The 27,737-nt window shown below is 41.6% G+C and overlaps 2 protein-coding genes across 4 annotated transcripts in view; one reads left to right on the top strand and one right to left on the bottom strand.

The window, feature by feature from the left end:
• LOC142565790 (kelch-like protein 26) overlaps window positions 1-3,263 on the bottom strand; it is a 34,786-nt gene extending 31,523 nt beyond the window's left edge. Inside the window, exons 1-2 of the mRNA XM_075676323.1 lie at window positions 3,094-3,263; window positions 496-654 (exon numbers count right to left, since the gene is read on the bottom strand). Coding sequence (XP_075532438.1) covers window positions 496-651 — 156 coding nt within the window. The 5' untranslated portion in view covers window positions 652-654; window positions 3,094-3,263. The remainder of the gene's footprint in view (window positions 1-495; window positions 655-3,093) is intronic.
• A 256-nt stretch (window positions 3,264-3,519) lies between these two features.
• Window positions 3,520-27,737, top strand: part of mbc (dedicator of cytokinesis protein myoblast city) — a 91,715-nt gene continuing 67,497 nt past the window's right edge. For 2 of the 3 annotated variants that reach the window (XM_075676394.1, XM_075676393.1), the window contains exons 1-18: window positions 3,520-3,733; window positions 4,196-4,279; window positions 4,573-4,669; window positions 4,738-4,834; window positions 4,986-5,075; window positions 6,299-6,354; window positions 6,446-6,572; window positions 10,059-10,204; window positions 10,292-10,373; window positions 10,462-10,525; window positions 10,635-10,733; window positions 10,894-10,969; window positions 13,351-13,562; window positions 15,956-16,080; window positions 16,666-16,764; window positions 20,914-20,986; window positions 21,075-21,178; window positions 21,822-22,038. In XM_075676394.1, the coding sequence (XP_075532509.1) occupies window positions 3,688-3,733; window positions 4,196-4,279; window positions 4,573-4,669; window positions 4,738-4,834; window positions 4,986-5,075; window positions 6,299-6,354; window positions 6,446-6,572; window positions 10,059-10,204; window positions 10,292-10,373; window positions 10,462-10,525; window positions 10,635-10,733; window positions 10,894-10,969; window positions 13,351-13,562; window positions 15,956-16,080; window positions 16,666-16,764; window positions 20,914-20,986; window positions 21,075-21,178; window positions 21,822-22,038 (1,894 nt within the window). In that variant the 5' untranslated portion in view covers window positions 3,520-3,687. The remainder of the gene's footprint in view (window positions 3,734-4,195; window positions 4,280-4,572; window positions 4,670-4,737; window positions 4,835-4,985; window positions 5,076-6,298; window positions 6,355-6,445; window positions 6,573-10,058; window positions 10,205-10,291; window positions 10,374-10,461; window positions 10,526-10,634; window positions 10,734-10,893; window positions 10,970-13,350; window positions 13,563-15,955; window positions 16,081-16,665; window positions 16,765-20,913; window positions 20,987-21,074; window positions 21,179-21,821; window positions 22,039-27,737) is intronic. The other variant, XM_075676392.1, reaches the window with a different exon arrangement.

Raw genomic sequence — 27,737 nt, 5'->3', positions numbered from 1 at the left:
TGCGCTCTTTGGCTGTTACGTACGCTTCGCATTTTTGTACGAAATTGGCGGGAATCCATCACGCTGTAAAATTTAACAGCGTCAACTTCTCGCATTTCTCGAACCGGGGATGGTGCGCTTGAAGTCTTCCATTGGGATCAATCGTATCGCTCTGTTAGTTAAAATAATTAATCTAATTTGCCTAATTACTTGTATAGTTACTACATTGAGTAATTTTCTAATGTATGACTCTGTCGTAAAGGCAATCCAGAGGAAATTATTTAAGTCTCTCTACCTCCCTATATTTAAGGAATTTCGAATGCATTTCGTGAAACACCCGGTATAAACTGAATACCTCTTTTCAGTACGAGTCAAGTGAAATGAAGCAACTAAAAAAATGTTGTTTTCAGTTTTTCTGCTACGGTATTGTTGCTTAAAATCGTTGCAAATTAAACATGCAAGTGCTCTAGCACAACTTTAGTCTAAAGGTATACACATTAAAAAAACAAAACATACCCGTTTCTTTTTTAACTTTACGTCCTTGAAGGTATCTTGAAAGAAGGGGCTGGACTGCATTAAAACAGCCTTGCTGAAAGAAACCACTTCATCTTCAAGTATCATTTCGACCAGGTCTCCATCTGCTGGAGATGAGCTTGTGGCCATCGTTGTCATGGTCTGTAAAACAGAGCTGAAAACTGTCACAAACAAGAGCAGATGCGAAGAGGTACCAGATGTCATGACAGTAATTTTCTATTGTACCACTCTTTGGTGCATATATATATATATATATATATATATATATATATATATATATATATATATATATATATATATATATATATATATATATATATATATATATATATATATATATACACTTCCAGTATTGTATAAAATATTCACCAAGATAATTCATTGCGTGCTTGGAAGAATTACTCAAGCTATTAAATTGGGACGGCTTAGGAGTAAGGATAAATGGCGAATATCTCAGCAACGTTCGGTTTGCAGTGTTCCCGTTCAGCAACACTGGGGACGAGTTACTACAAATGATTGAAGGCCTTAACAGAGAGAGTGTAAGAGTGGGGTTGAAGATTAATATGCAGAAAAAAAAAAGATAGCGATCAGTAGCCTGGAAAGGGAACAGGAGTTCAGGTTCGCCAGTGAGCCTCTAGAGTCTGCAAAGGAATACGTTTACCTAGGTCACAGGAGACCCTGATCATGAGAAGGAAATTTACAGAAGAATAAAATTGGGTTGGAGTGCATACGGCAGACATAATCAGATACTTACTGGAAGCTTACCATTATCACTAAAGAGAAAGGTGCATAATCAATGCATTATACTGGTGCTGAGATGTTGGACAGAAACTTGGACACTGACAAAGAAGCTCGAAAACAAGTTAAGGACCGCTCAAAGAGCGATGGAGCGAAGAATGATAGACGTAACGTTAAGAGACAGGAAGAGTGCGGCGTGGATCAGAGAACAAACGGGCATAGCTGATGTTCTAACTGACATTAAGAGAAAGGAATGAAGCTGGGCAGGTCATGTAATGCGCAGGTTAGATAACCGGTGGACCATTAGGGTTGCAGAATGGGTGCCAAGAGAAGGGAAACGCAGTCGAGGACGGCAAAAGACTAGGTGGGATGACTAGGTGGGAAGTTGGAATAGGTTGGCGCAGCACAGGGGTGATCGGTGATCGGAGAGGCCTTCGTCCTGCAGTGGACTTAAAATAGATTTTTTTTTTTTGCTATATGCAGATTCAACATAGAAGTTCATCAGATAGAGAGAGGGGGAAATAAAAAAAATTAAATTATGGGGTTTTACGTGCCAAAACTACTTTCTGATTATGAGGCACGCCCGCAGTGGAGGACTCCGGAAATTTAGACCACCTGGGGTTCTTTAACGTGCAGCTAAATCTAAGCACACGGTTGTTTTCGCATTTCGCCCCCATCGAAATGCGGCCGCCGTGGCCGGGATTCGATCCCGCGACCTCGTGCTCAGCAGCCTAACACCATAGCCACTGAGCAACCACGGCGGGTAGGGGGAAATCAAAGGAAGGAAGAGAGGTTTAATGAGAGGTAAGGCAGATATTTGGCTGGGAAGTGTGGCTGTGCATGGCCTGCTGCTCCACACTGGCGTGAAGACGGGAAGACAGGGGATGAGGGTTGGTGATGAAATAAAACAATGAGCTAAGCATCTGCTGTCCGATGCCAGTCATAGATGCGCTGTATCACCGGCAAGTTCACAGGAACAATACTACACAAGTACAAACTATATAAAAGGGTGTAGATGCACAATATCTCGCACAGACTCAAAAACAGCTTCCAATATATTTAGGCCGCACTCAGAGGCCGGTATAGTTCGTAAACAGTGGTAGAACAAGGAATGTTGCTGAAGTACCGTTCAAGTACCGTTCAAAGTTTACGTGCGCAAAATATGCGCGTGCTACTCCAGTGTTCATTTTTGAATTAAGCTCCATGCAGCTCACACAGTGACACCCAGCCCTTTAGTAATGTTTTTTTTTTTTTAATGATGAAGGTTCGGTCGTTAACTTCACAAAAAAGTAAAGCGATGGAGCGACAACTTAAGGTACAGCCACGCTCACAGAACACTCAGACAAAAAAAGAAAAGAGATGACCAGTTGAACTGGTTTATTCTTCAATTCCCAGTTCGCGCCAGCTCATACTTGATCATGTCTCAAAGTATTAACTAGAAACAACAATGGATAGGACAACATTCAAGTTAAGTGCAATAGAACATTTCGTCGAGAGCGAACAGTGCAAACGCGATCTGCTCTATTTTGCGAAGTTATGAGGCGCAAACCTAACACTAACTTAGCGACTAAGCAAAATGAATCCTGAGCGAGTGAGAGAAACACAACACAGTCAGCCATAATTGCTGCCCAACAGGCGTCAGCAGAAACCGAATATTTGCACTGCGGCACACATTCGCCATCTCAGCCTGATCTACGCCTTCCACACGCATTCGTATTTTCGCATCCCAATCAAAACAGCCTAGGTTGTAAAAGCAGCTTACCGAGAAAAAGCGGTACACGATGAATTGCATGGTTACGTTAGCAATTTAAAATCCGAATCGCTGCAAGGAACCATGCTTACCTTACACGCCTGGAGTGTTCTTGCGAAGTACGCGCACTATTTCCGCGCACAGCTCGCTCGCGCATCTTATGCAAGCCACGCGGATGTCAGGCAAAATAGAAACATGCGAAATCCGAAGCTCATCGAGAAAGAAAAAGAAGCGGATGATCAGCATCGCAGAAAACCTCCACTTGGCAAGCAGCGTTATTTTAAAAATCGCGCTTGGAAAGTCAAGGTGCATAGTGGCCAACATGCCTTACGACAATGTAAACAATAATTTTACTTGACTGAAAGATTACGTACAGGGGTCTGATGCCAAGTTAAAATAAAAAGAAATAAAATAATGTGAAATATAGCTTGGCTCTCCAACAAGAGAGAAAAATTATGTTTTTTATTTGTTATTTTGTCATTTCGTTAGCGGCAGCGCCGGAAATAACTTCCTGGCGGAAACATTCACGCGCCCTCTCGCTGCGGCAAGCCGCCGGACGAAAGCTCAGCGGCACGGCAGCGGATGCTGCTGACCAATGAATCGTTTTGGTATGGAAATGACGCTCCTTGTTTTCTGTTCTGGCGAAGTGTTCCTGCTATGCGATTGCTGCTAAGTGTCATACCACCATGACCAAGTGGACGCCTGTGCCGGATAAAGCAAAATATGGAGTTGGTAAGGCTGCTGGCTTTAAACATCCTCTCTTTCGCCTAAACCGCCCTGACAGTTAGCCTTGGCACTGTCGACGGCGTCTGCAAGTTATTTGATACTTGTGAATGTGTAATTGATACATCCAGCCCGTCGGGCGCGTCCCGTGCTCGCGCGTACATGTAAATTTTGTCCCAAATGAGTCACCGCAATCGAAGCTGTACTTTAATTTGCGCGCGGCAACAGGTAGTTCGGTCTCATACTCAACATAGTTTACCAAGCGAGCACTTTCTTCATCAAATGAAACTCGGCGCTTCTTTCGTAACGCGTGGTTATCTGTATACACGAAATAAAATTTCGGATGATTCAGATGGTGCACACCTTACAGCGTGTTGGGTGTAGCTGAGTCTCCGCGATTTTAAGGATGAGTAAGTGTGTGATGCTAGCCTCAGTAATCACGCGTGTACTTTTTCACTTCCTTGCATACAGCAATCGCCAACTTCACAGAAGAAGGGGTCCATAGGCTTCGGTTAAACGTCGGCGATTCAGTGTACATCTACGAGGAACTTGAAGGTATACACAAACTGGAATTTTTTGTTGACCTCTGTCCCCGTGTACTCTTCAGAGATGTATCGTTTTAAATATACAGCGGTTTAGCGTTTGCATGTGTTGTCAGTCGCTAATTATTTGCTTGTTTCTGAAGGTGTGACGCTGGCTGAATGGGTTGCACCTAGTCTCTCACAATATGATGTGCCTTTTTGCATATATTGCAGCATAAATTCGTTTGTTCTGGCTGCCCATCACTTCATGAAGGAGCTTTACAAGGCATGAAACTTTTGCTTCCTTTTCTTACTTCTCCCATTTAGACTGGTACTATGGCTGCTGCAGCAACAGCAAAACAAAAAAAGGAATATTTCCGAAAGCTTACATTGCCGTCAAGGAGTCCATCATTGACAAGACTGGGTATCTTACTTTCAACCTTTAAGTTTTGCTGTCTTTTTCAGATCTAACGTTCTTAAATTTCCTCCTAGCCCCCATGAAGTGGTCATTCCTAAGGAGCCATCCATCATCAAGGAGATTACGGCTGTTCTTCGTGAATGGGGTCCCATTTGGAAACAGCTGTACCTCGTAGGTTTTTTCTTTGTTGCGATATGTGGGTAGTTTAAAACGAAATTGTCATTGAGTATCATACTTCTACTGAACATGAGTATTGCTGTTACTGTTATTTTCAATAATATATTTTCATAAATGGGCACTATGTGTACTTGATCTTTTTCAGACGAACAGAGCAGAATTTGATTCTGTTCGGAACATGATGTATGAGTTGATGGACTCCAGAAGAAAAATTATGTCTGGAACTCTGCCAGTGGTGTGTGCCTCCTTTTAGTTGTTTTAGCCTTCCTTTGTAACATTTTTTGCTCTGCGATGTTTGTATGTTATTGCAAGCGCCACTTAAATACAACTTAATGCTTAAACATTTGTTGCACCTGTAAATGCTGGAACTATTTTAACATGCCAACATAAATATATATTGCACAGATTGACCAATACTTTGCACATCTATGTCAAATCCACTCATGACCCCACAGCTTGTATGTAATGGTAAGTTCTGCTTACAAGCATTAATAATAGATCAGTCTCCCCATCCAAAGTTTAGCAGTTTAGCATTTATTGTAAATAATAAGGAAGAAAAATGAAGGAAGACACCATGGTATTTGTAACTGTCTTCTTTTTTCACTGTACACCTGAACTGTCCGCTGCCTTGGAAAACGTACAAGATGGCAGACGTAACTGGCACAAGGAACAGGAAAGCTGCAGTGAAATAGCCTTATAGAAAAGAAAATGAGAGCACACAAAGAACCAACACAGGCACGTACTTGGGCAACATTGTGCTCAGCAGGTTGCTTGAAAATTTTTTTATATAGAGGCAAGCATGTACAAATGCATTGACATATTACTGTGTACATGCAACCATAATTTGTTCTGCTGTGCAATAAATATTTAGGCATGGTATTGTTGTTCTTTTGTCATTATTAAGCCTGTCCTATTGAATAACCATTACCTGTCAATGGCCTCATGTAAGCTTATTCTGTGATCATTGGTCTTGTTGCAGCCTCTGTGATAGCTGGTGCCTCCAATGGATAATTTCAAATTCTTATGATAATTGCATTGTGTGTTTGTTGCTAGTTGTGTACATTTCATGCTCATTCTACATGTTATGTGTATCAAATTTTATTTCTGTGTATCACACCATTTAATATACTGCATAATTATTTTTGACGTAACCACCACAGTGGCTCAGTGGACGGTGTTCTGCTGCAAGAGGTCACAAGTTTGATTTTTGACTGTGGCAGCCACATTCCGCTCCAGGTTGAAAACAATAACACTGATGTACTAGGTTTAGGGGCACACTAAAAACCCCATTTTAAAATTAATCTGGAGCTCCCTACTTCTTACAGACTAAAGTGTAGCTTTGGGACTTAAATTCCAACATATTTTATTTTTGGTAGGTGAATGCAACTGCAGCCCTAACAATTGGCAGAAATGTGCTGGAAAGCTGTAATCATAACAAGATTGTTTTTTTGTCTTCAGGATGAGCTGAGAGAATTGAAGCAAAAGGTCACTGCAAAGATTGAAATGGGCAATGCGTAAGTTGGCAAAGGCACCTTGTAATACTTCATAGCAGCTACACATCTGTATTGGCGTTCCTTTACTAATGCTTGCCATGACCACTTGCAGGATCCTTGACCTTGATTTGGTTGTTCGGCATAGCAGCGGCAATATCCTGAACCCAGATGTCACTAGTACCATTGACCTGTATCGTGCACATGTGGACGCCACAAAAAGGATCAAGCAGATGTCCTTGGTAAAGAACGAACTGATATCGTTGGTTTCTTTAAACGCTGAAGGGGCATGCATAATATTGTGCAGTCATTCTTCACCAATTTCTTTGCATTATGGCTTGTTCGTATTCATTTTGGAGCGCCTATTAAATTTTTTTACAGCATAACATCTCTTCTTCTAAAATATGTCTAATTTGCTATTTCACTCCCTTTATGGGCTTCAAGTTGATCGTTAGATTAAAAAATTTTTTTTCTTCAAATATTTTTTGTATTTGTTCAACATGCTTTGGAATAGTGTGTTTTGTTCCTTTGATAAATGGATTATCATTCGACTAATGGGCACAACACAAGACCAACAAGGATAAAGAAATGAATGGCTCACATGGGTGACTGTGTTCATAACTTATTTTGCTGTCCTTTTCTCTTTTACACTATTATCATTACTCCTGTTTGTGTGAAATGCAAAAACATCCGTGTACTTAGATTTAAGTGCACGTTAAAGAACCCCAGGTGGTCGAAATTTCCGGAGTCCTCCACTACGGCGTGCCTCATAATCAGAAAGTGATTTTGGCACGTAAAACCCCATAATTAAAAAAAAGCTCATGTTTGTAGCCAACTAACATGTCTTTTGAGTTGTTAAATGTAATTTATGCAATCATGAACACTGCAAACTATAGTTACATAGAAGTTTGATGTGTAACTCATGGCAGCACCTTGTAGAAAAAGCCTACAAGGTTCTCCCATAAGTTACTTATTATAAATATATTAGCTGTCAGCAACTTGAAGCAGTAGTATCATTTCATAACAACTTTGCTACAAAGTCTCTAGTAGGTCAGCGGAATTAACAGGTTTTTCTTTTCAACAGAATAAATGGCAAACAGCTTGTACTGATGTCATCATTACTACTTGTTGGTGAACCAACAAGTCATAACGTTCAATGAACAAGAATGAGCATTTGTTTCTGTCTTTTGCTTTTTCTCTGCTATTTGCACGTGCTGTCTTCATTTCACTGATCCACAGAGTTGAAGACAACACTGTAATTTTGCTAGTCAGTAAACAAGGGCATTCTCGGTGTTGACCTTGCTGACAGAGCGCCCACTGCTTCCAACGCAGCCTATGTTCAGTTCCTTACATTGCTGATAGCTTGCCTTTCTTTTGGTCTCCAGAACTTTATGTATAGCCTGTTTTTCTTTGTTTTTACATTGGGTGAATGTTTAAAGCAATTGCATGTTGCATACATACTAATTGTGAAAGCCTCCAGCACTGCTGGAAGTTTCACACTGTGAAAACTCTTGTACCATGATGGTGCAGTCCATCCTCAAAGCAAATATTGGCCACGGTGTGGCATTTTCTAGCATGCGATCATTCCAGCAGACATCTCGGCTGTGCTGAAGGAGGCTCGCTGTCTTGCAAGCATTTCTCAAGCAGAGATTTCAGACATGAAGTGGCAGCGGTGGGAAGCCACAGTGTGGAAGATGCATGTGGGAGCGGCGACATGTGCATATGCCTCATGCAGGAAGTAGCCAGGGTTGAACCAAATTTTGGCCACAGTTCGTTCAGCGTGGTGGCTACAGACGGAATCTTCGTTGCTCAAAGAATTTGTAGAAGAAAAAGCTGTTCAGTTCTACAAGTGCAGCTAGATTGCATGGACATGTGTATACAACTTGCAGAGGCCTCTTTCGCTTTTTGACATGGCACCAGTTTTCTCTTACAGGATTTAGGCCATATCGTTATATTCCAAGTTGACATGCATCGTTCACTAAGGCTCTTCTATCTTGTAAAATTCTTGTCACTTGATTGTGTATCAAGGTGTCTGTCATGAAGATTTCACTCTTGCCTGCCTCATTTCACACTATACGCTCAATACATGCCTTGATAGAAATATGCTCTTGGTAATGTGGCAATGCCATGTGTAACACCATATCCCAGCTTCCCAAACCCGATAAGAGCTTCTCAGCTGGCTGAGTGAAAAAAAAAAATGTTGGTTGGTTTTGTGTTAGACAAATTGATTAGACACAACCTCAATGCTTTTAAATGTGTAAATGACAGTTTAGGTAATAATATTAACAGTGGAAATGGCCAAAATGCCTGCCTTTCAAAGTAAAAATTTGGTTAGTCATACCTGATATCAACTCTGACAATTTAAGCATGTACACTAAATTGAGTAATTATTAGTAAACTTTAGTTAATTAGCCAAGTAACCATCACAGTGCATCTTTCAAGTTGTGCATCTGTGCATATAACCCAGCTGTGAAGAGAAAATTGTGCTCTGTCATGAGGTTGTATTTGAGACAAGCATCTGAAGCGCAAAAGGAAGGGACAGCCTGTGTAAGAACTAGGGTTATGTGAATAGTAATTTCTGAAACTGAATTGAAAACAAATTGAATGTAGAATATTTTTTTATTTGTTTTCGAATAATAAGCACTTTTTTCCCATCATTATGAAGCAATGTGAACAACACGGTGTTCACTACATTCCCAAGTTTCTTTCATTGCAGGGCACATTATGAAGCACACTTCATCGTAAGCTTGAATATAGCATTGGGGACAAATAATGAGGTTTCTTTGGAGCATGTGTGGACATTCGTTATGAGAATGAAGTTTAAAAAGGCAGTTTTGTCAACTTATTATCTCTGTGTATACCTTTGAGACTAGAACAAGAATGTGTGTTGACTGCAGCAATGGCAGAGCAAGAAAAACACTTATTCTCTAGTTAGAATTATTGCTGCAGATGGTGCCACTGTCAAATGATGTTGCAATGGAGCTTATTCAGTGTCAATCCCAAGAGAACACACATTTGCAGCATTGATAAATAGCAAACAATAATCGTAGAATGCTATGCCTGAGCGAGATTAAGCAGGAATGATTGCAGTTTAGCTGGGAGTCTGGAGCAACATAGTGTGCTCACACAACTTCCCTTTATTTGTTTACTGTGCCAGGGGTGAAATTTGCTTCATCTTGCTTCAGTTTCACAATTGACCATGCACTGCTGGCAATGTGATTCAAAACCTATTAGAAAAATATTCTAATTTCCTAATAGTGACTGTTCGATTCGAGAACCAAATTGCATAGGGTAATATTCGAATTGTTAATAAAAAGTTTCGAATATTTGCACAACCATGATAATAATGCATAACTTGAGGCAAAGCGAAAAAAAAACATGAAGACAACAAAAGGGAACGAAGACACATCGCTTGTGTTGTCCTCATGTTTTTTTTTTTTGCACTTTGCCTCAAGTTATGCAGTACCAACTAGCCCACCAATCAGTTGTCTTGAATAATAATGCACTTTCCTGTGGTTAGTAGTTTCTGAGTGATGCATCACTTCAGCACTTTTGAAACCTTTTGTAACACAATATTTCAACAGTATCTTGAGTCATATGACTGGTTTACTTTAAAATGAAGTAAGGGTTTAAACCACACCTTGTTTGCTTGTCATGTGTGATTCTGACCAGCCTGGGCAAATGTCTTGTGCTGGCTCACACTTTTTTAAAATTCCTTTTTGTACCAGACGCAGCTAGACATTGGGTCGCCCAAGGCATCAAGCCATTACTGCCACAATCTGTTCGTTGTTGTGAAAAACTTTGTCTGCCGCATTGGAGATGATGCAGATCTTCTCATGACTCTCTATGATGCCAAAGAACAGAAGTTCATCAGGTCTGGTCATCACACTGCCTACTTAACAATTAACGCACTCAGCACTGATTTTTTTTCTTAGATGTCTTCTGGATGTTTTTCTTTCAGTGAGAACTATTATGTACAGTGGGCCAAATGTGGTCTTATTAAAGACTTGGACCAGCTCAACAACTTAAGGGTGCTGTTCACTGTAAGTCTATGATTGCTTATGCTGCTTATTTCTCCATAGGGGGTATGTGCGGGCATATTACCTTTTATTTACATTTTTTCTGTTTTAGGACTTGGGCAGTCGAGATTTGAGTCGAGAACGAGTCAACTTCATCTGTCAAATCATTCGCATTGGTAAGGCACCCCAAGTCGCATACATAATGCGTGATACCCCTTTGCATCATCACCTATTGCACTTGCTGTCATTCAGATACTCTATTAAAAAAAATTTTTTTTTACAAAGGTGCCATGGAGCTAAAGGAAAATGATCACAAAAGGTCAACATTATATTCAAAGAAGGCATGTGAATCTGAAGGCATGCGTCGACCATTTGGCGTTGCCGGTGAGTTGCGTTGTAATAATTCAGGTGTTGCTTAATTTGGTGCACTCATACAAAAGTTTGTATATTTCCATTGTCAAATGGGACAAAAATGCCTGTGCATTGCACCTATATAGCGCATTACTTTGAACACTTTCCTTCACAAGCATGTTTCATGTTTCAGCCATGGACATTACTGACATCATCAGTGGGAAGATTGATAGTGATGAAGAGAAGCAGCATTTTGTCCCCTACATTCAGTAAGTACAGCACATAAGCAAAGTCTATTCCCACATTAAAAAAAAATTGGCAGAGGCTTAGCTTAGCTAAGCCTAGTGGATTGCGAAAGCAATCTTCTGTTCAGGTTGTAGAGTTCCATACTGCTCATCGAACGTGTAGGTGCAGTCTCGTCGCCATTTAAAGCATCCATAAGGCTTGCTGTCAAACGATCAGATGTCGCCAAAGTCGCGTCAGCATTGAGAGCATGCATGATACTTGTAGATGTACCCAGATCAAGAGATGTTGAACGCATTCGCCTGGCTCCATAATATGCACGCCGTTTAGCTAGACGTTTAGCTGGACGTTTTTCCCGCTCTTCATCCGTTTCTTCCGCACGCCGCCCCTTCTTAGCTGCAGCACATCGTTGCAGCTTCACCTTATACACATCATCCGACATAGCGTGGAGTATTCGTTGGGACGACTGCGATGAGCCGAGTTGGGGGGCCGCCTTTCCACAGCTGGCATGACGTCACGTAGAGCGAGCGCCTCCCCCACGGCAGCGGCATGTGGAGGATTCGCTGGGACGATCGCAACGAGCCGAGCTGGGGGGGGGGGGCGCTTTTCCACAGCTGGCATGACGTCACGTACAGCGAGTGCCCCTCGCGGCAGCGGTGCGCAGCTGTAGCATGGAGGATTCGCTGGGACGATCGCTACGAGCCGAGTTGGGGCCCCGCTTTTCCACAGCTGGTATGACGTCACACATAGGTCATGCTAAAGGTCAATGGTGGATTCTCCGGGACGACGGCCAAGAGCGGAAACCTCGAGCAGTATTGCTTTCGCAATAAAATAAGGAAATGCCTTAAATAACATTACAAAAGCATGTCTTCATGGTAGTATACCTTCATGAGAGGGACACATAGCAATATGTTGGCATGAGATGTAATAACCTTGTCTGCAATTACATTGTATTGATCATATTGCCTGGATCACTCATGAGCTACTAAAGTAAGGTTGTCTAAGGGATAATTTTTTTACATCTGATTATTGTTTGTTATTACTTATTCTATTAATATTACTTATTCTTTTGCTTATGCCACCACAAAAGCAGTAGCATCTTCAAAACAATTCTCATGTTAAAGCCATATAAGCAGATTGTGACCTTTGATACCATTTTCAGACTACTAATGTCATACTTTGTAGTAATGCATCTGAAAGTCAATAAATTGCCTGCTCATGAGTAGGGTACAACGTGCATTTTTCTTTGTTGCTCTTGGTTAGAAGTGTAGGTTTTAAAAGCCTAGAGATGTTAGAAGTGTGACATGAGCGTGTTATTAATGACAGTTGTGAGCTCTGTACACTGCTTTTAAAACTCTGCTGCCTATTTCATTGAAGTGTGCACCCCTGAAATATGAGTCAGCTGGACTGAATGGAGCTGCAAGCATGCTTAAAACTTAAAAACAACACACAATTTTGTTGGTAGCACTTAGATCCATACATGTGATGCACTTGGTACAGTGAATTGTAGAGTTTTTAGCAGCCTCGTAACATCATAAAAAACAAGCTTGTTGGGTAAAGACTTGCGGTGCATGCCAAACATGTTCACTTAATGATCTTAATAGCAAGTTTCTTTGGGAAAAAAGCCTTGTATAGAACAGGTTTCTGTGATGCATTTTGTTAGCAGGCATATTTTTTTCTGCTTGCAGTACAGTTTCATTGATGGAGGTCTATTTTGTTGTTTCTCCCTTTGCTGAAGGGAAAGTGGTAATGTGGTAATCAATTATTTTCTTGCGGTTAGGCTGATTTGAGAGCTAGAAATACCTATTATTTAACACAAAGTGGCTCCTCATTCATTTTCATGGTGTGTGCAGACTTTATATTATGTGCCAATGCACATGCGGTATGTTGTGCTGTTCGTAGGACTGTATCATGCTTATTATGTATTGTGTAATATGTATTTAGATCTCTGGCTTACCAGCACCAACTGTCACAACAGAGTATGTGATATGGCTTAAGTGTTGATCACCAGCATCATGAAAGAAGTGTAATGAGGATGTAGTGTTGCCATCAACAGTGAGATGCATAGCTTTAGGCAACAGGACCGTCACTCTCATTGTTCTGAGTGTACAGTTGAGCATGGTTAGTGTAATACTGGCACATTGCAGCAGAAGGAAATATAAAAACAAACTGGTTGCACTTATAGACCATTATTGCCTGTGAATAGTAACAGCTCTGAATGGTGGAAAGAAAGTGCAATAAATTGCTTCAATTTTATGGTGAATAGTATGCATCTTTGGTGCCCAGACATGCAATGCACTGGCACAGGGAGGGATAGGAAGCATTTTTGGCACCTCAAAGCTTGTTGTTTGCATCCAGTTGTTGGGGCTGAGTGATCACCTTTGAGCTTTCTGGGGGGCCCTGGCAGGTGCGGAGAGCGAGACTTCTTGGACACAGCCATCAAAAAGGCCTTGGCAGCCAAAGAGGTGACCCAGAAAGAACATAAAGGCCAGGGTCTTTGGATCTGCCTCAAGTTGCTGCATGGTGACAGCAAGCAAGTGCGTGAAGAGAACCCGCACCTTGTTTCTGGGACCACAGCTGTGGCACGCAAGATGGGCTTCCCGGAAGTCATCCTGCCCGGTGAGGTTCTTGATTCACTATTTTGGTGCCAACATCAACTGTTGACCAATTAATGAGATCTGTGACATAATGAGGGAAGGGGTACATTTAGCAGTGGGTAACTTTTTGCAGTAGAGACCACCTATTTTGAACTGGCATACCTCAAAATGTTGATGTTTAACAGTAGTTATATATCCCCTTACCAAACCAGTATTAAAAATTCAGCATGTCATGCAAATAGTTATGTGCTAGCTTCTGTATTTGTCATTCATAAGGTTCAAAGCTGCACCATCCATAAACATGCAGTATGTTGTAAAAGGAAGTGACACTATGTCATTCTTGACTGGCTTTCATAGGTTCAGTTGATGGTGAATTGCACTCGTTTATTTGAAGCAGCATTTCTTTTTTGTTACACTGTGGATGAATCGTGCACTATTTCTCTGGAGTGAGTCTGCATGTTTCTTATGATCCTTGAAATCAACTTGTGTTGTGCTGGATTGCTCTCTCATGCTTTTGTAGTCTGGGTGCAGGATTAGTTGGAAACTCAAGGGCATGTTTTGTTGCCTTCACTTACTAAGGGGGGGATGAGGGTGTTTAACTTTATTGCATTGTGCAACACTTTTTTTTTCTGCCTCTTGAGGGCTTGACTAGCAAGTTAAGGTCTACTTGTGGCAGAGCGAACCGCAGTGATATTAAATTACTCAGATGCCTTAATAATCTCTCTCTCGATCCGCCAGTGACATGTGGGCACAGAAGAGACGAGAAATGTTCGTGTTTGTTTTCTCTACTGTATTACGATAGCTTTGTTGTTAATGGTTGCTTGTAACTGGAGAATTTTTGTTAGTATTCTTTGTTTACTGTATGGGTTGCATCCAGTGCCTGTATTTAAATTTGTTACATGTTGTACAAACATTTATTTCATTACGAAATTCATACAGAAAGAAAAATGTTCTGAGGCAAAAACCAAATAATAGCAGTGCTTCTGCTCAGAGCACTGGTTTCATTATGGTATTGTTACCTTTTGTACAGCACGGCTGTGTTATCAGTGACTCTTATCAGGCATCAGTGTCATCACATTCTTTGGATAGCCATAGCAGTACAAAGGCTTGGGCATCAAATTGGTGACAGGAAGTGTGAATCAGAGCCATTTATCACATTTTGAATTATCTGCTTGTGTGTCACTGATGATGATGGTCAAATGACTTCACAAATAAGTGAGTTGTTTAGCCAGTTTATGGTTTCTAGAAAGGGCAAAGCATGACAGAGGTCTTCTGACTGATCTACTTACAATATGTACACAGTTGCCAATCAGACTGAAAGCATTGAGGTTAAAGGTAGCTTGTGAGCAACAAGTCAGCATATAATATTGAGAAATTTTTCTCCTTTTGTGCTATACTGAGTCAGCATATGCATGCACTGATACTGTGTGTAAACTTCTTATCAGTTTGACGTAGTAGTAACTCTTGCCTTTGCTTCATGTTGTCGACAAATTCGACTTCGCCCTGCCATCTGCTAGCCGCCTGGTTAGCTCAGATGGTAGAGCAGCTGCCCCGGAAAGGCGGTGGTCCCGGGTTCGAGTCCCGAACCAGGACGAATTTTTCTTCAACTCTGAGGCTTTTCTTTCGAGGAACCCGTATGGGTTTCCTTTGTAGCAATTGCTACGATCGGGTGGATGTCTGATTTTCCCTTTATTCAAACTTCTTATCAGTATTGTGATTAGTCTAAAATGGTCATTTTTCTTGCAGAAAAATGCCTAAGCCCTTTGAGATAGAAAATATTGTCCTGAAGCGGCCATGTCCTATGCAGAAAGCTGGGAATGTGTACAGTGTAATAAGTGAAAATATTTATGATGTAAAAGATTAAAAAGAAAAGTCTAATGGTATATTGGCATGGTGTTGTGTGTTAGTAGCATCTTGAAATGAGACTTATCATGTGACTATAATCTTTGTGTGAAGAGCTCTACCACATTTATAGAGTAGGAGCTTAAGGATACAAGCATCTCAGGGTCATTTTATTCCTTGTATATGACAGCTGCATTGTTGTTTTCTTATTAAGTCCAAGTACTGCTTGTAGAGGGCGTGCTCAAAGTCATTGAGATATGGCTGCCATGGCGATGGATATGGCGATGTCATGCAGCAACGAGCCTGTTGTGTACAAACCGTGAAAGGCACTGAAGTGAACTGTAAATAAGCTGTCGTAATGTGTAGAGAGATTTCCTTTCCAGAAGGTTCTCCGCTGCACATGCCATCTTGTCTTGTGGAGAAAACAGCAATGGTTTTTTGTCTCTGTGGCATTATGCCTTTCACTGAAGCTTGCTTGTGGCATTGTGAATATTTTCTTTGGCCTGTAGAAGAAAAAGTTAATTTTCTTTGCATGGCTTTGTTTCTATAGCTATTGCTTTTATATTATTACAGGTGATGTACGGAATGACCTGTACTTGACACTTGTCCAGGCCGAGTTCTCTAAAGGTACAAAGACCTCAGACAGAAATATTGAGGTCACAGTGAAAGTGTGCAATGACAAAGGATCTGTCATTCCTGTAAGAATAAGTATTGATTCTTTGAACCTTTTGTGTTACAAAAAATCTTTTGTGCTGCATTTATATTAGTGTGTTGTGCCTTGTGTTTTGTTCCATAGCCATTATGGTTTCATTTCTTTTAGTGTTACATGTACAACAGCAAGTAAGTATACAACAGAACACGTTGCTTGCCAGTCTGGCAAACTGGTGTGTTCGTTATCTTGAACACTGTCATAGTTCCATAGATGAGGAACCATAGATGAAGCAATGAGTGAATATCTTGCGATAGAAGTTAGTTACATGCACATTCCTAATAGAGGTACTAGTAATTTTAAGACTCCTATCATTTTGTGGTGTGATCATCGTAGAGTCGTGTTTATTTTGTACAGTGTATGTGAAGTCAGGGTGGTGTCATCCACTCTCTCTCTCTCAGAAAAGAGATATGCTTCAGAACAGTACTTCATAATATGAATATTTATTTGTATGTTTATTCATTAAATATGTATGTTATGTCACCTTTACAACAATTGCATGAATTATGATGAACTCTGTGCTTAACAAGGTTTAGGAGAAGTTGATCTGACAGTGAATGCTTTTTCTACTCAGGGTGTCATAAGTGTTGGATCAGGCTCTGAAAGCCTTGATGAATACCACAGTGTGATTTACTACCATGAAGACAAGCCACGTTGGATGGAAACATTCAAGGTATAAAAATGTTTCTCAGTTTTCTTATTATGTATAGGTGAACCTGAATTGTTTTGTGCATTGTGTTTCTAAAGCAAGCACATCTATAAAGATACAGCTGCCTGCTTTATCATGCTTGCTCTTATCAACATTTGCAAACAAGTTTTGTGCACATGCAAGGTGTCTACCAAACGGGAAAACTGGGAATTCTCAGGGATTTCAGATAGTCTGGAAATACTCAGGGAAAACTCAGGCAATTTCTGCTTCTATCAGGGAATATTCCTTGTCATTTTATTGCAAGGGAATGAAAGTCGCCCTAATGCTGGCTTGAGTAAAAGACAGCAATCGTAACGAATTGTTTGACACCGTGTCGTTGGCTGGAGGAGTTGCCAATGTACAGTCAGTGACCGATTTTCTGGACACCCGATTTTCGGGACATACCCGACAATGCGGACGACTTCACGGCACCACCACGTACTCCATGGACTCGAGTTATAAAAACGTCTGAAATTTCGGACGCAAGAACCCTTCACTGTCTGATTTTTCTGACTTTTAGCCGCGACCGTTGGTCCAAAACGCCATTAATCAAAACCAACACCACCATTCTGATTATCTCGCCGCTTTGAACCAGCGCTCTCGCACGCAGATCCACTGGCAGCCACCGCGGCAAACCGAGGCCTAGCTGCTTTGACGTTCGCGATTAATGTTCTTGCCATTCGGTGCCGTGTTTTTCATTGAAGGAATTCGCCGCTGTCAATAATGGTACCGACTCTGCCTCTGTTGTCTTCGCCATTGGCATCAAAGCTTAGAAAGCATGGCGCGTTGCATAATGCTGGTTCCCAAAAGGCAGCTTCACCTCAGCATAGCAATGTTACGTGGTGAAGCTTAACAAGCGTGGGAAAGGGCAATGGACGGTTTGCAAAATAGTGAGCACCATCTGGCGCACAACAGGCAAAGCTGCAGGTGCTCTGCATGTGAGAGCATATGGTTATAAAGCGAGTTTCGTTTCTCAGCTTCTGCCTGGCCTCTGCCGCGGCAACCACGTGTGTGCACTGTGGCAAAAATATTTGAAGGTACACTTCATTCCAGTTTTCGTACATGACATGGACCTCTGACTTCTCGAAGCATACCATTCAACCTGATTGCGTGTGGCAATATCTGCTTTCTATAACTGCCACTATTCGCCAGGCTCATCGAGGCTCAGCACTGAAGGAAGAAGACCACGTTAAAAATATCGTATATTCGAAGGCTGCCGATGCTAGCACGGGACTGATGTGAGTGACATGCACTCCTTCAACAAAGAGTGGAGTGCACGTCATCAAAACACACTGCCAATGTGTCACAGAGTGTCCACACTTGTTTTCACAGACTGGCCGCGCGCAGCGACCACCGTGCAAGACGGCTCGCCTTATTAGCTCTTTGCTGCCGACAGAATAAAGAGACAACCAACTCTGTTCATGTAACCGCGGCCTAATTGTCCAGACACTAAAATGCTCATGAAAATGAACGCTTTGACTCGCGCCATTTTCATTGTAAGCGCCGTCGGCTGCTGCTTCGACATCCAGGAGCTGTAGTTTTATATACCGGCTCGAGCAATCGGTGGCTGCCAACAAAGGCAGTGGACCGAACATGATGCTCCGCTTAGGAGAGTTTCATCATCATCATCAGCAGCCTGGTTACGCCCACGGCAGGGCAAAGGCCTGTCCCATACTTCTTTTGTGTTCATATAGGAGGTTGTGGACAAGTACTGCACCAGGGTGGCCAATCCTGCTCTGGTGAGGGAGTGCATTTACCGGTTCTGGTCACCGGGATCAGGCCGCACTCCAGGCCTGTTTATGCAATTTTATCAACACTCGGATTTCTTTTCTTCCTTCTTTTTTTTTTTTTAATGGCCCATCTGCAACAAAGCAAAGTTTCACAGAGCTGTTTGTCTTATTACGATGGTCCTTGTTCGTGCACGGTAAATACGGGAAGGTCTCAAACGGCACGCCATCCTCTCGACGGTATATGCACTAACTGCCACCGGTGAAGATGGTAGGCCTTGCTAGCTGGCCGTGGGTGTCGCGGGTTACAAAGAAGCCTCTGCTAGCAATTGAACGCATAGTTTTTGCGAACTCTTTAATGCATGCATGAATATTAAGGGGCTAAATGAAAAATACATTTGGATATCTTTACATCGTCGGCAGAAAAGAGCAGACCAGGCGAGCTCCGTCGCACAGTGGTCACTCCGCGCTGCTCGTCAGCGACACCAACTGCCCTCGGATGGTGTGTTTCGATCACTTCAGGGCGCTGATTGTCATATCAGGCACACTTTCGACATGACATTATAGTATTTGTTATAATTGCATGTCAGCGACAACTGAGTGATGACACTGTGCTTTCGCAAGTGCTGTGCGTCCTCGTCCATGTTGAGCTTTCCACATTCCGGCAAAATGCGGTGGCGTGTAAGAGCGTCTCAAAGCTTGCAGGCCAAAATAACCTCACAGCGCTGGCATATGACGATTCAGTAACCGCAAGTAGCACAATGAGAAGCGGCTCTGCGAGGAGCGAGCAAGTTGTGGGCTGTGATGGCATCTCCGGCTGTCGCTTATCCGTGCTGCTTTCTTCGCCAGATAGCTCTTCTTGGACGGAAACTCAAAATAAACTCGTGCTCCGTTTGTTAGTGAAGCAATTTGTGCACAATACACAACACGACTAGCCGGCCTTTTCACAAAAATACCGCGATAAAAACTACCACAAACTGGTGTCTCAAGGCGTGCTAGGGCTGCTTTGGTTGTCTGTCTGCTTGTCGTACCTAACCATGTAGAGGGCGCTCTTGACAGCCGTGTTCGCGCATGCACAACAGTATTTTTGCAAACCGTCCATTGTCACGGGACACAGTACGTATTCACCAATTATACACGCCTGCACCCGCCATCTCCTGTCACAGTACGAGCACCGATATGCCGAATAATTGCACTGGCAGGCCTTCAGAGCTTCTTCGGACGTGCCTGTGGTGATTTGAGCCCTTAATGGCAGTAAAAGACGCATTCATTTTTTCGCACTGCCCTATTTTTCGGACGTTTTCATGGCCCCTAGGAAGTTCGAAGAATTGGACATTGACTGTACAACTGACCAAGAGGACGCTTAAAATGGTTTGTGGGGCGAACGTGCGGCGGAACAGTACAACTGACCAAAAGGACGCTTAAAATGGTCTGTGGGGCGAACGTGCGGCGGAACGAGGGCGAGAACAGGAGGGACCGTCGCATTGAGGAATGATCAGGAAAGGAACTTTGCCGCCTCTTCTTTGAAGGAGCTTGAGCTCAAAAAGCAAAGTGTTGGCTGACGCCGAGATGCAGGTGGCCTTCATCCAAACCAAAATAAACTCTTTAAAGCAGTGAAACGCAACACTGAGGCATTGTGTGCGGCCTGAGAGTATTTCAGGACAGTTGAGGTTGACTTTCCAGCTGCTGAGAGAATCTCACTTGTGACAAAGTTCGGGCCTAATACCAATGAGCTTGCTATCAGTTAATAGAAATGGCTCGTAATATTTGCTTCTATATGCATCTCTTTTTATTCGTATTTGAAAATGTTTGTTTGATTTAGAATGGGCTTTACCGTTTATTTTTTTCGAACATATATTATTCGCTGTGCATTTTACTAATCTCTCCCTTCAGTTTTCTATTTTGATAAAATAAACACTACTCCTTACTATTCGAACTGGATTAAATAGTTTTTTTGTTTAATTTTTTAACATGCTTGCTCTTTAAAGAGTTACAGCATTAGGCAACGTGGTCTCAGCCTGTCTTGACATAAAAAAAGTTCTGTGTCACTCAGGGAATTTTGCGAGAGCACTCGGGGAAAACCTGGAAAACTCTGAATTTGAAAATGTCATCTTGGTTGACACTTGAGCAGCACAGATTGAGCAGCACAGATGACTAATTCAACTTGTTCATCACATGTGGCCCTTCTAAGTAGCTTTCTACACGTTTGTCTCTTAATGTGAAACCTTACAACAGATAGACATAGTATTCAGAAACTGCTTGTGTCACATCTGCTCTTGCACTATTGCGAAAAGTGTTTATAGCTTGTGGTTTTAGTGTGTATTTCTTAAATCTTTTGCATTTGCTTTTTTCTAACAATGAGTGTTTTGTGTTAACCCACTTTTTCTTTCTTCTTTATTTTTTTCAGATTGCAGTTCCTATTGAACAGTTTTACAATGCTCATCTGTTGTTTACATTCAAGCACAGGTCATCAAATGAAGGTAAGTAATAATATGAGGTTTGGGTGTTATCCTTATATAAAGAGAGGGAAGAAATTGAAAACTTGTCTTTTTTCCTTCACTTTACCAGCAAAAGACAGAGTTGAGAAACCATTTGCTATGTCATTTGTCAAGCTGATGCAAGAAAATGGCACGACACTGAATGACGAAGTGCATGAGCTACTTGTCTACAGGGTGAGGGAGAAGTGTTTCTTTTAGTACCATGTCAACATGAAGTCTGATTTACTGTTTTGTATACATATCAGTGCTCGTGAGCAAAAATGGTATGCTATGGAATCTTAGTGCTGCTGAGTTGATGAAGCTGTGCTTTCTTGTTAGCATTATGTGTATGAGGGAGGTTGAATGAATCGACTTTAATAGGGGCAAAGACACGTTAAAACTTGCTTCCAATAATGCCAACAGCCACGGCTTGTTACGTGCTCTCGGAGGGCACAGGAACCAGAGTTAAACAGTTAAACGAGTCAACACAATCAGCAGCCGGATGGCGGAAGGTGTATGAAGGTGTATGGAGGAGCACTGGCCTCTCCGCCATTGTAGGTAGTTTTCTCACAACAGCTCTTCCATCTCCCTATTTTGATTTATTTCATGCAACCAAGTTAAGGAATTATCGGTTATAACAATGGGATCTTTGTGCACTTAAATATTGTTATAAGTGGGTTCGCCTGTATAGTACTTCATTCATTCTGATAAGCATGCAGTGCTAATATTAGAGCCTATTTGATTTAAGGTTATGATTTTTCTCAACATTCAAGTGTGGTTGTGTATTTCTTGTGTGAAATGTTTGAGCTGCCCTTTAATAAATGTGAACCCATGGCAGTTTGATCACAAGCGGCACACTGAAGTGGACACCGCCTACCTCACGCTGCCAGCAACACGCAGTGACTTCAATGCAATCATGCAAAATTCACCAACACCCAATGCACAGCCCAACAAGGCCCAGCTGGCTTCATTCCAGGCAGGAGGAATCAGTCTTGCCATTAAGGATTCATTTCAAATTTCAACACTGGTGTGCTCAACAAAGCTCACACAGAATGGTGAGGGCCTGCCTGTTTATTATAGGTGCTAATTTTGGCATGTTACAGGTATTTGAATTGATCTCAGACACAATTGAATTTTTTTTACTAGGGACTGAGTGTCTCTTCAAATACAGTATATAGCCTACGCTCGTTACAACGGACCCACGTGCAACAGACTTTCAGATATAACGTACCGTATTTGAGCCTTAGTTTGTTCTACCTATTTTATTAATGCAATGAAGTTCGCTTTTAGTGCTACAAGGGACTACATGTATAGGCTACAGCGGCTGAAATTAGCGGCAATTTTAGTCAAAATCGGGCGTATAAAACGGACTTTTGCTGTGTACGGGCTGGCAACTGACTTGCGAGGGTCCGCCGACGATCGTGGCTCAATATCATGTGTGTGCGCTAGAGGGAGGGAGGGAAGCGGGGCAGAGGCGCACCATATTTCGCACGCGAGGCATGGGGGCGAGGTGAGGGAAAGAGGGGGCTCTTACTCCAGTGGATGCTGTTAATGGCGTGCCCGCGCAGGCGCTGTATCTTTAAAGCGATCTGCGATGTGGACAAAGTGCGCCCAGTGCCGGCAGCTTCTTATGTGCTGTGCTTTCAACGTTTAGTTCGCGTTGAAGCGACAGAGAGCACGAAAGTCAATTCGCTCGCTGCTGCTGCCACACTTGCTTAATTTGCTATTGCAATCGATGCTTCGCCTTTCATGCGAAACTGTGACTTTTTGTTTTTGTTTTTTATTTTGGACGTTTGTCACTCACTTTTTGCAGTGAAGTTGTTAGACACTGTGATGAAAGTTTCGGAAGTGAGGCGTTTAGAATATTACGGACTTCGGATAAAAAGCGCATATTTTGTCAAATTATCAGGGTTTGTTGTAACGAGAGTCTACCGTATTTATTATATTCAGTGTGCATTAAAAGGATCATCTTGTACTTTACTCTTCCTGAGCGTTTGAAGTGTTTTGTTTCTCTTTGTTTCTCAATAGGCAGAAATTTTTTTCGGATAGAAGCAATACATTTCATAACGTGCGTTATTTCTTTGACGTAACGCCTAATTTCGTGTGACCTGGCCGAAATATTTAATGTCATAGGTGACTTCTTTGTGGTAAGCACGATTGTTGGTGATTGGCGTTGATTGCTACAATTATACAGCAGGTCTAAGAGACAAAACACTTTCAAGATTGACCAAAATATGCTCAGCAGACAAAAGGGACAGTGCTAATGGTATGACATCGTAGTAACTGCACTAAGTTGGACCTGAAAAGATGTATGAGCATATATGAATATGACGAGAACAAACATGGGCACATTGTGTTTGTGGGTGTCCCTTCATCATTGTATACAATCTTCAAGTCCTACTTAGTACAGTTATTGCAATGGAAAAATATAAAAGAAGACACTGGTGTGAATTTATGAATGTCATAGCACTGAGGGAGACCTGTGATGTCACCTGTTGCTCCCTGTCTTGCTTACTCAAAAGTATGTTTTGATGTTTTCACTAACTTGTACAATGTACTGGGAGACACTGTCGTTTTATTGAACTATAACACATGGAAACTGCTTTTTCAATTCCATGTAACGGGGCCAAGGCCCCATCAGGTGTTCATATCGCCTTTAGCCTCTGCCCCCTTCTAGACCTACCTAAGGAAAAAGTTAATAAGAATAATAACACTTATATACTACACATTTTCGGCCATTCTTGGTTGATTGAAACTCTTTTTTTGACATGACTTTTTTTTCCTGGCTTAATACCAGTGAACTGTCCCTGAAAAAATGGGAATAACTGAAGTTCATAAATCAGTCCAGCATGTTTAGAATAGTGACAGCATCTCGCTACTGTTTATTGAGACAAAAAAATAAAAATAAAACAAGTTGATGCAAGGATACAGGAAGCAACAAATGTAGTTGTGATTGATTATGGAAGTCTATTATTTTTATATTGATAGGAAAAAGGCTTTCATGTGTTCTGACAAAAGAGCAGAATGTTAATGCAAGCATAAGCAGAGCCATAAAGGCAGTTGCATGCATGAAGCACCAGTGCTAATAGTCAGCCACCTTCAAGTCTCCAGAGTCATCTGAGCCCATCATGCTCAAAGGTTTGCTTTAAAGTTGTTTACAGTATGTCAGTAGTCGGTTTGCTGTGTAGTTCAATCTTCTTGAAGGGCTGCTTGGCAGGACAAAAGATTATACAAGCGTTGAGGTGTCCTTGCGTGCAAGCCTACAGCTATTAATGCAATTAGCATTCTTGGGCTACTTCGCACAGTTTTTGCTTTGCGAACCATCTTGGTATGTAACCATTTTTCCCAACCCCTGCAATAAAGAAGAACGCTTTCAAAATGTAACGTTTACTCAGTGGAATTGAACCCACGTCAGATGGCTTCCTCAAGCACAGCAGCCTGATGCTTTAGTGAGCTGCACCACAAATGCCCTAGATATGTGCTGCTTTTCAATGAACCTCTTTCATGCCAATGCTTGGCCTGGCGTGAGAGCTGTGCCATGAATGCACTGGGTATGTGCTGCTCTTCAATGAACCTCTTTCACACCAACTTGGGTCATTAGGTATATGCCACATACCCAGTAGCCAGTGAGGGAGCAACTTTCAGCATTTGCATGCACCAGCGTGCCACGTGTGTCAGAGGTCATGCGCAGTACTGCTAGATGGTGCAGCATATCTAGAGGGAAGCGCCAGAGAGAAGTCCGGCTGCAGTACATGCCTCATACATGACACATTTCTCAGTATTCGCACCCACTGGCATGCCATGCATTTCAGAGGCCACACGCAAGCTTCATGGCACTTCCACTAGATGGCGCAGCGTGCCCATGGGGAAGTGCGAGAGACTAGTTCAGCTGCAGTACACGGTTCGTATGCACCGGCACGCCACCGGTGCAGTCTCGGAGGTCACGCAGAGGGCTCCTCACAGACTTTGTAGCAGTACCACTGGATGGTGCTGCATGTCTAGAGGAAAGCGCGAGAGAGGAGTTCCACTGCAGTGAAGACCTCCTGGTTGATGCATTTTGGTGGTAGCAATACATTGTCGCTACATTGCTTGAACGCTAACTGCATTACCATCCACAGTCATCGTGAGATGGGTTCTGCTGGAACTTTCTTTTTTTTGTATGTGAACTCCTGCGCAAAGGATCTTTGGCATTCTCATTTATATTTCCTGGTAATAGAACTTTTGAGAGTGATATGATTGCTGTGCCAATTTTGCCAAACTGCATCAACTGGACAGACCTGCTACATCCTGCTACATTTGGGCAAAAATTGTATAATTTGTGCCAAGCCTGTGCCAAGATGTTTTAGCGGTCTATTGAAGAAAAGGAGTACAGCAGGCACTCAAAATCTGTTTGTTTGTTTGTTTATTTATTTATTTATTTATTTATTTGGCATACTTCCAAGGCCTGATTGCATTACAGGAAAAAGAGTGTAAAATACGAACATTGGGCAGGTAAAGAGAGAAAGAAAAAAGCTTAAGAACAATTAGCAAGATTAACAAGCAAAATAAACAAGAAGCCTCTTGGATGGCAGCCTTGAAGCCTTGGTGTCTGTGACGGTGGCGATTGATGCAGGAAGGTAGCTCCATTCAACACTAGTCTTTGGGATGAAAGAATAGTTACAGACATTAGTGCGGCAAGATGGCACACAAACTTTGAAGTTATAATCCAAGTGAGATGATGCATACATTGGAAAAGGAAAAAGAACATCTTTTAGAACTGGATTATAATGATAGATTTTGTGGAACAATGAAAGGCGAGAGCATTTGCGACACAATGAGAGGTTAGGTAAACCGAGTGTGGATTTAATGGATGAAACACTGGCATGATGAAAGTAATTTGATAAAATAAAATGTGCAGCGTGATTAGGGTCCGAGATTGCACATGCATATTCTAATTTAGGACGAACAAGTATTTTATACTGATGTTCCTTTAGCAATGATGGTGATAGGAAAAACTTACGATTCAAGTAACCCGACATGCAGTTGGCGTCGTTAACATAGTCAACATGCAAGTGCCAATAAATATCACTACTGATGTGATTGCCAAGGTATTTGTAAGACATTACAGTGTCTAGTGTCAGGCCATAAAGATTGAATGTACACTTGTTAGTGCAGTTCCAGTGAGTTATTTGCATGTTTTTACACTTCTTGACATTTATTCACACGAGCTATTTTTTACACCATGACGACACATTGTTAAATTCTGCTTGAAGCATCTGAGTATATAAAGTGTTAGTTATTTTCTTATAAATAATGCAGTCATCAGAAAAAAGGCGTATTGATGAGAAAGAAATACAGTCGGCGAATTCATTTACGTAGATAAAGAAGAACAAGGGACCCAGAACAGATCCTTGTGGGATGCTAGATGAAACTGGGGAAAGATTGGACGAACAATCATTAGCAGTGACGTATTGGTTGTGGTTAAAGAGGAAATCTTTAATCCAGTGTAATGCTTTGGTGTCAGTATTAAGTTTGCCAAGTTTAAAAAGAAGCAAGTCATGTGCCGCCCCATCAAAAGCTTTAGCAAAGTTAAGAAAGTTGCAATCAACATCAAAGCCATTGTCAATGTCTAAGAAGAGATCATTAGTGAAAGATAACGGCTCCATTTTGCAAGGAACCGTATTCCCATTTCCATGCTAGCAGTTGGAGAAAAAGGAATTGTCTTCTAGGTATTTCATAAGATGAGAGCATATAACGAGTTCCAAAAGTTTTCGCGGTATGCATGTGAGTGATATGGGTAAGTAGTTATCTGGAAAATGTGCGTTACCTGATTTATGGATAAGAACCACATTCCCTACCTTCCAATAACCGGGAATTGTTGAACACTCTAAAGATTGAACAAAAATATTAGAAAGGGTAACAGAGAAATAGACTTCAGTCATTTTAAATATCTTGGTAGTAATAGAGTCACAGCCAAATGATGAAGAAATCTTAAGGTTACTAATAATGTTACCAATACCGACAGAATCGATGCTAATTGGATCCATGGGAAGGAAGTTGCAGTCATGTAATATCTGCATAGAAACAGAGTTGGTTTTACAGAAAAAGGAAGCGAATGCATCATTCTTTACAGGACAACATTCTTTAGGAGGCACAATGCTGTTATCATCTCCTGTCGGGTAAAGAAGAAGATTATCCGAGCCACCGATAATATTCCAAAAGTTGCGTGGGTTTGTTTGTAGGAAGTTTGGCAATGTAGTGTTAAAAAAATGAATCTTTGGCGCACACTATAGCATTCTTATTCTCATTGTCCATTTCAGAGTAGGCAACCCAATGATTTGAATCATTGGTTCGGTTTGCATGGCGAAAGAAATGTTTATTCTTCTTAGATGGCCGTTTTAACAATGAAGTTGACCATGGCAATCTGGGACTGCAAATTATCTTGCGCAGTGGTATGAATCGCTCAACGAAAGAAAATTTTTATAAAGACACCACTTTTTGTTAACATTATGCTTAGAAAGATTGCTGATTTAATTAAGGAGAAACGATTTCATTTCAACCGTCATTGATGCAACATCTGCTTGGCTATAGTTGCTAATTCGTCTTTTTTGCAACGTGAAATCCATGCATCGACGGTGAAGTAGGTTAAAGATCATTAAGTCAGGAATGTGGTGAATACAAGTTTACGGATATTGGAGGAGGATGCAGTGGATTGTGTTGGTTGTAGAACAAGTTGAGCAAAGTTGAAATCTTTAAAGAGGTTTAGCAGTTGAGC

This window comes from Dermacentor variabilis, unplaced genomic scaffold, assembly GCF_050947875.1.
Source record: "Dermacentor variabilis isolate Ectoservices unplaced genomic scaffold, ASM5094787v1 scaffold_12, whole genome shotgun sequence".
Classification (NCBI taxonomy): domain Eukaryota; kingdom Metazoa; phylum Arthropoda; class Arachnida; order Ixodida; family Ixodidae; genus Dermacentor; species Dermacentor variabilis.
The sequence above is the reverse complement of the archived record's forward strand: the minus strand, read 5'-3'. Positions and strand labels throughout refer to the sequence as shown.